This window comes from Terrapene carolina, unplaced genomic scaffold (genome assembly GCF_002925995.2).
Source record: "Terrapene carolina triunguis isolate 2854851 unplaced genomic scaffold, T_m_triunguis-2.0 Scaffold50128, whole genome shotgun sequence".
NCBI classification, from domain to species: Eukaryota; Metazoa; Chordata; order Testudines; family Emydidae; genus Terrapene; species Terrapene triunguis.
The window spans coordinates 3,805-15,469 of record NW_020714479.1 but is presented as its reverse complement, the minus strand read 5'-3'; the positions used below and the strand labels follow the sequence as shown (position 1 = coordinate 15,469).

General features: G+C 48.1%; 1 protein-coding gene across 1 annotated transcript; it reads left to right on the top strand.

The window, feature by feature from the left end:
- The first annotated feature begins 8,703 nt into the window (after nucleotides 1-8,703).
- On the top strand, nucleotides 8,704-11,233 carry LOC113405714 (sperm acrosome membrane-associated protein 3-like). The gene is made up of 4 exons (XM_026646953.1): nucleotides 8,704-8,842; nucleotides 9,662-9,820; nucleotides 10,121-10,199; nucleotides 11,158-11,233. Exons 1-4 carry the CDS (start codon nucleotides 8,704-8,706, stop codon nucleotides 11,231-11,233), a joined length of 453 nt encoding a protein of 150 aa, XP_026502738.1.
- The last annotated feature ends 432 nt before the right edge of the window (nucleotides 11,234-11,665 follow it).

Sequence of the window (11,665 nt, the reverse complement as noted above, 5' to 3'; positions counted from 1 at the left end):
GGGGGGGGGAGGAGGGGGAGTGGCACTATATGTGAAAGAACATGTAGAATCAAATGAAGTAAAAATCTTAAATGAATCCACATGTTCCATAGAATCTCTATGGATAGTAATTCCATGCTCTAATAAGAATATAACAGTAGGGATCTATTATCGACGACCTGACCATGACAGTGATAGTGATGTTGAAATGCTAAGGGAGATTAGCGAGGCTATCAAAATAAAGAACTCAATAATAGTGGGGGATTTCAATTAGCCCCATATTGACATGTCACCTCAGGACAAAATGCAGAGACAAAATTTCTCGATATTTTGAATGACTGCTTCTTGGTGCAGCTGGTACAGGAAGCCACAGGGGGAGAGGCAATTCTCGATTTAGTCCTGAGTGGAGCACAGGATCTGGTCCAAGAGGTAACTATAAGAGGACCGCTTGGAAATAGTGACCATAATATAATAACATTTAACATTCCTGTGGTGGGAAGAACACCGCAGCAGCCTAACACTGTGGCATTTAATTTCAGAAAGGGGAACTATGCAAAAATGAGAAGGTTAGTTAAACAGAAATTAAAAGATACAGTGACTACAGTGAAATCCCTGCAAGCTGCATGGACACTTTTCAAAGACACCATAATAGAGGCCCAACTTAAATATATACCTCAAATTAAAAAAAATAGTAAAAGAACTAAAAAAGAGCCACTGTGGCTTAACAACCATGCAAAAGAAGCAGTGAGAGATAAAAAGGCATCTTTTAAAAAGTGAAAGTCAAATCCTAGTGAGGTAAATAGAAAGGAGCATAAACACTGCCAAATTAAGTGTAAAAATGTAATAAGGAAAGCCAAAAAGGAGTCTGAAGAACAGGTAGCCAAAAACTCAAAAGGTAATAACAAAATGTTTTTTTAAGTACATCAGAAGCAGGAAGCCTGCTAAACAACCAGTGGGGCCCCTGGAAGATGGTGATACAAAAGGAGCACTTAAAGACGATAAGGTCATTGTGGAGAAACTAAATGAATTCTTTGCTTCAGTCTTCACGGCTGAGGATGTTAGGGAGATTCCCAAACCTGAGCCGTCCTTTGTAGGTGACAAATCTGAGGAATTGTCACAGATTGAAGTGTCACGAGAGGAGGTTTTGGAATTAATTGATAAACTTAACAGTAACAAGTCACCAGATTGCATTCACCCAAGAGATCTGAAAGAACTGAAATGTGAAATTGCGGAACTATTAACTATGGTTTGTAACCTGTCCTTTAAATCAGCTTCTGTACCCAATGACTGGAAGATAGCTAAGGTAACGCCAATATTTAAAAAGGGCTCTAGAGATGATCCCAGCAATTACAGACTGGTAAGTCTAACGTCAGTACTGGGCAAATTAGTTGAAACAATAGTAAAGAATAAAATTGTCAGACACATAGAAGAACATAAATTGTTGGGCAAAAGTCAACATGGTTTCTGTAAAGGGAAATCATGTCTTACTAATCTATTAGAGTTCTTTGAAGGGGTCAACAAACATGTGGACAAGGGGGATCCAGTGGACGTAGTGTACTTAGATTTCCAGAAAACCTTTGACAAGGTCCCTCACCAAAGGCTCTTACGTAAATTAAGTTGTCATGAGATAAGAGGGAAGATCCTTTCATGGACTGAGAACTGGTTAAAAGACAGGGAACAGAGGGTAGGAATAAATGGTAAATTTTCAGAATGGAGAGGGGTAACTAGTGGTGTTCCCCAAGGGTCAGTCCTAGGACCAATCCTATTCAACTTATTCATAAATGATCTGGAGAAAGGGGTAAACAGTGAGGTGGCAAAGTTTGCAGATGATACTAAACTGCTCAAGATAGTTAAGACCAAAGCAGACTGTGAAGACTAAGTGATTGGGCAGCAAAATGGCAAATGAAATTTAATGTGGATAAATGTAAAGTAATGCACATTGGAAAAAATAACCCCAACTATACATACAATATGATGGGAGCTAATTTAGCTACAACTAATCAGGAAAGAGATCTTGGAGTCATCGTGGATAGTTCTCTGAAGACGCCCACGAAGTATGCAGCGGCAGTCAAAAAAGCAAACAGGATGTTAGGAATAATTAAAAAAGGGATAGAGAATAAGATGGAGAATATCTTATTGCCCTTATATAACTCCATTGTACACCCACATCTTGAATACTGCATACAGATGTGGTCTCCTCATCTCAAAAAAGATATACTGGTTAGGAAATGTTCAGAGAAGGGCAACTAAAATGATTAGGGGTTTGGAATGGGTCCCATATGAGGAGAGATTAAAGAGCTAGGACTTTTCAGCTTGGAAAAGAGGAGACTAAGGGGGGATATGCTAGAGGTATATAAAATCATGAGTGGTGTGGCGAAAGTGAATAAGGAAAAATTATTTACTTGTTCCCATAATATAAGAACTAGGGGCCACCAAATGAAATTAATGGGCAGCAGGTTTAAAAGGAATGTCTTCTTCACACAGTGCACAGTCAACCTGTAGAACTCTTTGCCTGAGGAGGTTGTGAAGGCTAGGACTATAACAGGGTTTAAAAGAGAACTAGATAAATTCATGGAGGTTAAGTCCATGAATGGCTATTAGCTAGGATGGGTAAGGAATGGTGTCCCTAGCCTCTGTTCGTCAGAGGGTGGAGATGGATGGCAGGAGAGAGATCACTTGATCATTACCTGTTAGGTTCACTCCCTCTGGGACACCTGGCATTGGTCACTGTTGGTAGACAGTATACTGGGCTGGATGGACCTTTGGTCTGACCCAGTATCGCCATTCTTATGTTCTTATGTTCTCACAAGCCAGGCATGTAAGAGAGATTTTATGGATCACCTCAGAACACTGGTCCACACCATCTGCTCTCCCATCTCCAGCTGTGGCCAATCACTGATACTTCTGAGAAAGGTGGGAACAAAAACAGAATACATCTGGCCAATTGTGCTTTGGGGGAAAATATTTCTTCCTGACTCCTGCAGGTGACTAGGTGAAGCCCTGAAGAATGAAATTTGATTATTGTCTTTATCTTAATGGAGAGCTACAAGTGTTATGAGCATGTTGAGGGCAGTACAACTAATTGAGTTCTCCCCGTTGTCCACAAAAAAAGGGGATGAACCCCTGTTCATGTTAAAAACTCTGATTACAACCTGTTCAGAAGACTAGAGAGGATAACCAAATCAAGACTGGCTAGAGCATATCTTCCAGAGGAGCACCCAAACACAAGTTATTTAGCTCAGAACAGGGGAAAATGGGTGACATTCTCTAGCCTGTGCTATCCAGAAGGTCAGAGTAGTTGACAAAGAGAAGGGTAAGATGTGACTTGATTATAGTCTGAAAGCACCTACATAGGGAAGAAATATTTAATAATGGGCTCTTCAATCTAACAAGAAAGGTCTAACAAAGGTCAATGGCTGAAAGTTGAAGCTAGAAAAATTCATGCTGGAAATAAGGCATAAATTTTAACAGTGAGAGTAATTAACCATTGGAACAATTTGCCAAGGGTCATGGTGGATTCTCCATCACTGACAATTTTTAACTGGATGTATTTTCTAAAAGATCTGTTCTAGGAATTGTTTTAGGGAAGTTCTATGGCTTGTGTTATGCAGAAGGTTAGACTGGATGATCACAATAGGCCCTTCTAAGCCTTAGACTCTATGAATGGGCAGCACAATGACAAATGAAATACAAAGTTTAAAAATGCAAAGTAATGCACATTAGAAGGAAACATTTAAACTACTTGTATACAAGGTACTAAATGAACTAGATCAACTCAAGAAAGGGACCATTAATGTAGACAATTTGATGAAAACTTCTTTCCAAGGTCTAGTTGTAGTCAGAAAAGCAAACAAGATATTAGGCTGTATGAGGAATGGGATGATGAATAAGACAAAGAATATCATCAGTGGAGTGGCCTCATCTGGACATTGTGTGGAGTACCGGTCACCCCATCTCAAACAGGATATTACAGAACCAGAGGGGGGCTCAGAGAAGGGCAACAAGAATGATCTAGGGCCTGGAGAAAACTCTTCTGTGAAAAGAAGTTGAAAAAATTAGGATTGCTAATACTTTTTTATAGAATGTGAAATTAAACTGTGGAACTCACTGCCACGTGAAGTCATTGAGGCTGAAAACTTAACAAGATTCAAAAATGGAGTCAACACTTATGTAAGAAGCCTTGAATATATTGTTAATGACCATACAGCCTTTTGGCCCTTAAATCATGCTATTCTCCTAGCAAGGACATAAAAAAAGGGTAATGTGCCTTTGTTTATGCCATCTCTGTTTGCCCACAATAAAGACCCCAGTTAGAGACACCTTGTCTAAGAAACCCCAGATAAATTGAAGTTGGATTTCTATTACCGCGGGAATAGGAAACTGGAAGTTTAAACAGAATCTTCAAGTCACTAGGCAAGAGTCTCTCATAATTACATACTGATAGAACGTCTCTCTCCTTCTATTGTGTGCCAGAGTTAATCACATTTTAGAAAAAGTTCTCTCTGAACCTTTTTGACCAGCTTGTCAGTTTTGGTCTACAAGTTACAGAGAAGGTGTGAGCTGACAACATTAGCTATAGCTTTCAGTTGACCATATTTTACCAAGTCAGCAACTCCAAGCATACAGAGGACTGCCCAGGTTTTGTGGCTAGAAAGAGAGAAGTCAAGTCCCGCCACTGGCTCATTCCATCTGTAACAGGATATAGCAGGGCCCCCTTGGTCCTGCCTCTGCTCTGCTCTGCTCTGCTCCAAAAATCACTCAGAGACCTTCTGGCTTAGCAGTCACCAGTGCAGTTTATTTACACAGTGCAAACCCACCCCCTCTCATCACATATCACTGGGGGTTCCAGCCTCAGGGGCTTCTCTTTCTTGCAGCTATGAGGGAAGTGCTGTCCCTCTCCTTCCACTCTCTGGCTTCTTCCCCCTTTCTTCCTTCCTCTGAGCCTGTATACAGCCCCAGGCGGGTAGCTGTTCCGCCTCTGCCAATCAGGCTCAGGTTCCTCTAGTCAGCTCCAATTCACCTCCCTTAATTGGAGCTGGAGTGCAGAGGGCTGGCTCAGCAGTTCCTGGTCAGCACCCTGTCACAACATCCCTGCAGGCAGAGTTCAATGACTCTATTAGTGTTTTGCTGTGTGCGGCTCACCACTCTTTTCATACTCTCTGAAGAGTGCTTCTGTCTATGGCTGTCAGCAAAGAGTATAGACTTTGCAATAGTCCTGAGGAATAGGTTTCATGGCAAATTTGATAAGAAAGTGAACAAAGTGGTCATAATTTTCTGGGATTGGTTTGATATGCTGTATCCCATCTTCAACTTCTGTGATATATGCAACCCAGCTTGCTTTGTGGAAATTCCCAACATCAAAGCACTGTGCAGAATAGTGGGACAGTGTTGGCTGCAAGGAAAGGTTCCAAATGCTGTTTGTAAAGCTGTGATGAAGTGGGAATGTTTAGTAATATTGTTATGATGCCTGTGTGTGTCTCAATTTCTCCTGTGTGTGGCATTGTTATTCAGGTGGGGGAAAAGTGATGTTTCCTCTCAGGGGTGGTGAAGAGACTTAGATATGGGTGTCACCTAGCTGTCTGCGCCTCAATCCCCATATCAGTGGAGCATCTGAGAAGACAATGGCAAATTCAATTGCCTGGACACTGATAGCTAACAATCAATGATCCAGAGACAGATAGACTTCCCCACTTCTCAACAGCGGGGCTGAGCTGCATCTCCCCATCTTGGGAACAAAGGACTGGAGAGGTGTGAGGTAGGCGATAAGAGCTGGCTGCTGGAGGGATTCGGACCAAGGAGGTCAGATGGACAGAGAGACTGAGCTTGAACGATGGGGTTCACTATGGCTTGGCTGGGCTTTGCACTAACCAGAGTAGACTATGCTTTAACCTTCATTCCTATGTGCTAACCTAAGGGTTGCCTGTGCTGTATTCCAGATGACTAATAAACCTGACTCTTTTGACAAGGCTGTGTGAGTGTCACTGCAAATGCTTGGGAAGGTGCCTTAGTCCTTGAAATGTGTAAGTCTTCATCAGGGGTCTGTCGCAGTTGGACTTGCTGAACAGGGCTCACGGGGTGAAGCACAAGTGCTGCAGACCCAGAGGTCTGGTCTAAGAAGGCGGTGAAGCTGCGTGGTTTCCCCTGGGGGAAGTGTGAGACCCTTTGGGGGTTTGGCACACTGAATGGGTTCCTCCTAGAGACTGTTCCAAAGTTGGGTCACAGCACTGATCGTGTGGATCCATGACAAAAGTTTGCAGAGAAACACTGCTATTGTCGTTCATCAGAAAGGTCCGGATTTGTTCAGTGTTTCCTCTGAGTGATGGAAGTTGGTTCAGGTTGAAAAGATGATGGACATCTGCAAGCAAAGCCCAATCTATGAGTTGCTCACCAGCTGCATTATTTCTACTATAGCCCCATTGTCAGTGGTGGCTATTAAGGTCACCAGGGTATGCAGCAGGGTGGGAAAAAGACAGAAGTGAGAGCTTTGGCCATTCATTATTTGGAGGTTTGTTATGGTCAGTTGTCTGACTCTTATTGCAGCAATAGAGACACTATGGTCTTGGATTACTCCAGAACTGAAATATCTTTAAAATCATGACTGATGTACAAGGTGAAGCCAGTGAACCATTTTAGAACATTGCATGGCAGATGCTGTCATCTCATGCACCTTTGGAAGATGAGCGTCAACACACAATGTGACTGTGGACACCAGTCAGAAAATTAGTGCACCAGTGGGCAGCTTCGGAAGTGGCTTGATGCAAATCTGATATGCCAGTAGCAAACAATCAAAGTCACAATCACTGTCAGTGCTCACTTTGATTGTTTGCTACTGGCATATCAGATTTGCATCAAGTCACTTCCGAAGCTGTCCACTGGCTCACTAATCTGGAGTAGGTTATTTGAATATCTCTAATCACCTTTCTTGCCATACAAAAGATGAATACATTCTCAGAGAAGGGTATAAGCTTGCTGTGTGAACCACAAAGTTGAGCATTCCAAGTTTTTCCTAATATCCAACCTAGACCTCCCCGACTTCAACTTGAGACCATTGCTTCTTGTTCTGTCATCTGCCACCACTGACAACAGCCAAGCTCCATCCTCTATGTAACCCCCCTTCAGGTAGCTGAAGGCTGCTATCAAATCCCCTCTTACTCTTCTCTTCTGCAAGCTAAATAAGCCCAGTTCCCTCTGCCTCTCCTCATAAATCATGTGCCCCAACCCCCTAATCATTTCCGTTGCCCTCTGCTGGACTCTCTCCAATTTGTCCACATCCCTTCTATAGTGAGGGGACCAAAACTGGACACAATACTCCAGATGTGTTCAGGGCCATCCCTAGCTTTTCTGGGGCCCTCCGCAGCCCCCCCCGTGGGGGGTGTGTGTGGGGCCCCAGGCCTCCACAGGGAGGGGGGGGTGGGCCTGGCTTGGGAGTTGGGGGTAACTGCCCCCCAGCACTCACCGGTGACACGGCTGGGTCTGGGTCGCTGCACTTCCTGCTGCTGGTGAATACAGGCCTGGCCCTGCTGCAGTCCTCTGGGGAGTGGGGGCGGGGCGGGGCTGGAGCAGAGCAGGGGCGGAGCAGGGGCGCGGGGGAAGAGCAGGGCAGGGGCTTTGGGGAAGGGGTGGAGTGGGTGTGAGGCTGGGCCAGAGCAGGGGCGGGAAGAGGAGGGGGTTGGGCGGAGCAGGGGCGGGGGCCATGGAGAAGAGGCGGGGCTGGGGCTGGAGCAGCGTGCAGCTGCGCAGGGCACCGGGAAATTTGCCCAACGCAGCTACATACTTTGCTTATGGGTAAGGACGGCCCTGGACGTGGCCTCATCAGTGCCGAATAGAGGGGAACAATCACTTCCCTCAATCTGCTAGTAACACTCCTATTAATGCAGCCCAATATGCCGTTAGCCTTCTTGGCAACAAGGGCACACTGTTGACTCATATCCAGCTTCTCATCCACTGTAATTCCCAGGGCCTTTTCTGTTGTTTTTCTTTCTGTTTGTTGCACCCTAGAAGTGATATGAATTGTCTATCACCACAAGGAGAAAGATAGACTGTAACCTAGAACTTTTGGTGTATCTATACTTGATTGGCTTTAACACAGTAGACCAACACTCCCCCGCTCCACCCCCAAAGCTGGGGCTAGACCATACTTTTATCTTCGAGCTCACAGTAAGGGTGACAACAGACCCATGCCTCAGACAGGGAAGGTTCTAGAAGCAGTGAAGCCATGACATCACAAGCTCCCACGGGGTTCTGGAACACCAGCCCTGACTTTGGCACTCAGGGACTTTCTGCTACTCTCCACTCCACAGGCTCGGTGAGCAGCTATCTGGAACGGGATCCAAGAATCCAGGCAGGGGCCAAATCCCACAGTTCCTATTCCAACTAGGCCCACAAAGGGGGCAGGACAGCCATCAGCATCCCTGCAGCCCTGACAACACTCCATGATCCCGGGGCCATCAGCTTCTGCGCTGTGCCAGTCTCCAGAGCCCTCTTGGCTGGCTTAGCCATGGCCCCTAGTCTGAAGGCTGCCCAGCAGAGTGGGGAGACAGACTCCATGCTCTTATTACTGTGGTTGCCTTGCTGAGGGTAAGGTCCCACTACAGGCACTAACCCAACTGCTCGCTGCCTCCTTCACAGTGCACCTTGTGTAAGCAGCTTGTGCCGGGCCTGGGGCCCCAGCTGTGGTCAGACATCCCCTAGAGTGCAGCCTCCAGTTCCGGCCACACTGCAGGAATGGCAGCTCTCATGCTGCTGTCCATCTTGGCCTGTGTCCTTGTGGGGAACATGGGGAAGATCTTCCGGCGCTGCGAGCTGGCCCAAGTGCTGCACCAGGCAGGGATGGATGGGTTCCGAGGCTACAGCCTGGCTGATTGTGAGTGATCCCCTGGCCTCCTCATGGGTCTGTACATATATTCCCTTCTGCCTCCCCTTGGGGCTCTGTGTGTATCCTCCCAGCCCCACCCATGAGGTTCTATGCATCTCTCTCCCGCCGCTCTCCCCGTGGGACTCTGTGTGTATTCATCCCCCAGCCACACACCCGTGGGGCTCTGTGCATATCCCTCCCCATGGGGATCTGTGCGTATCCCGCCCCCTAGGGTGACCAGACAGCAAGTGTGAAAAATCAGGACGGGGTGGGAGGTAATAGACAAAGCCCCAAATATTGGGAGTGTCCTATAAAATCGGGATATCTGGTCACCCTACTCCCCCCGCCCCATCCTCCATGCGTAGCCCTCCCAGTGGGGATCAGTGCGTATCCCTCCCCCGTCCTACCCATGGGGCTCTGTGCGTATCCCTCCCCCAGCCCCACCCCTCCATGGGGCTCTGTACGTATCCCTTCTCCCGACCTCCCCATGAGGCTCCGTGAGTATCCCTAGCCCCACCCCTCCATGGGGCTCTGTGCAGATTCCTCCCCCACCCCCACCCGCCGTGGAGCTGTGTGGGGCTCTGTGTATATCCCTCCTCCCGCCCTCCCTATTGGGCTTTGTGTGTATCCCTCCCCGTGGGGTTCTGTGTATATCCCTCCTCCTGCCCCACCTCCCCGTGGGGCTCTGTGCATATCCCTCCCCCTGCCCCCCCCCCGTAGGGCTGTGTGCGTATCCCTCCTCCTGCCCCACCTCCCTGTGGGGCTCTGTGCGGATCCCTACCCCCACTCTCCCCGCGGGGCTCTGTGCATTACTAAATCCTGCACCAGGGCTGTGCATGGCATTCCACGAAAGCCGGTTCAACACGGACACGGTGGACCATGAAGCTGATGGCAGCACTGACAACGGCATCTTCCAGATCAACAGCCGCCAGTGGTGCGACGACTACAGGAGCTCCACCCGGAACCTTTGTCACATGCACTGCAGTGGTGAGTAACCCTCTCCGGCCCCAGTGCTGACCCCTGGGCCATGGCACAGTGCTAGAGACCTGTGTGGCAGGGAGCAGGATGGGGTCAGGGGAACCAGCATCAGGCCCGAGACGTTTTGGAATGGAAGGCCACCCTTGCCTTCAGTGGACAGAAGAGGGCAGCACAATGGGGTCTGGGTTGGTTGGCTGAATGATGGTATCTCCTGCTAGGAGGACCAGGGCTTCCAGGCTACAGTGTTGCGCTACCAAGGGATATGCCCTATCCTTACTCTCTTCTCCTCCCTCGCCCCCCCCCCCCCAGATTTGCTGACCAGTAACATCAACGATGACATCGGGTGTGCCATGCAGATTGTGCAACAGCCAAGGGGCATGGGGGCCTGGTAAGGGGGAGCTGGTGGAAGGGTGTGGGTGGAGTGCCAGTGTAGCAGTGCATGGCAAAATATGCAGCACAGTGTAACGTGGCACTATACTGCCAACCCAGCTCTACAGCATGCAACATGGAACTGCACAGCACAGAGCTGCACAGCACTACACAGATTTATACAGCTTTACACAATGTACTGCTACAACATGGAACTACATATTGCAACATAATAAATGCAATGAAACACAATGCTATACACCAGACAACCCCACAAAACAATGCAGTGTAAAGAAAACATGACCATGTAGCTCAGTACTCTTTATACAACCCAACAAAAGACAAAACTCCATAGAGCAACCAGGGCCGGCTCCAGCATTTCTGCCGCCCCAAGCAAAAAAAAAAAAAAAAAACCCCAACCGCGACCGGCGGCGGCAATTGGGAAAAAAAAAAAAAAAGCTGCGATCGGTGGCGGCAGTTCAGCGGCAGGTTCTTCGCTCCTAGAGGGAGTGAGGGACCTGCCACCCCCGAATTGCCGCAGGTGCCGCCCCTCTCCCTTGGCCGCCCCAAGCACCTGCTTGTTAAGCTGGTGCCTGGAGCCGGCCCTGAGAGCAACAAGGCTGTTACCATGCTGCTCTGCCCATAGGCAGCTGCATCTCAGCGCTGGACAAGTAATCCTTGTGCAGTGCTGCTGTTACCCAAATGCTCCACCCCGGAGGCAACTACTGCTCAGCACCATGTGAGCTATCCCCCTACATTTTCACTGTGTGGTTGTAACCTGGCTGCCCCACCCGAAAGGCAGCTGCACCTCAGTGCTTGGTGAGTGAGCCCTGCATAGTGTCTCTGTAGCTGTTACCCAGCTGCCCCGCCCAGAGGCGGCTGCATCTCAGCACTGGATGACCCATCCCCATGCGGCAGCACTGCTCTCAATGCCAGTTGATCTCTCTGACCTTGCTCTCTCTGTTTACCCTTCTCAGGCTGGCCTGGAGGAAACACTGTGAGGGCCATGAGCTCTCTCAGTGGGTGGAAGGATGCAATGTGGGAAGTAGATGAAGGAGCGCCTTGGGATGCCCCTGGACCTGCTAGATGGGGCATACTGCAGTCACATCAGTCTCTTGCAGATTTAGCACCTCATTGAAATCCTCTGTGAGCACCTACTTCTCCTTCTTAACTAGCTCCAAAGTGGGTCATTAACTGTGGGGGAGTGTTGTCCCCCTAGTGAGATTGCACCTTAAGGCACTGGGAGCAGATTTTCCTGAATAAAGCTGTCTGACGGTCTAATGACAAAAGGGTCACACATTTTATTTAGAGAAGACAATAGGATTGGGGAGGAGAGGGGCGCCTGAGAGTCAGGACTCCTGGATTCGATCCCTCGCTCTGGGATGGGAGTGGGGATTCTAGTGACAAGAGTGGGGGTGGGGAAAGAGCTGAGTGTCAGGGCTCCTGGATTCCATTCCCAACTCTGGGAGGGGCTGGGAATCAGGA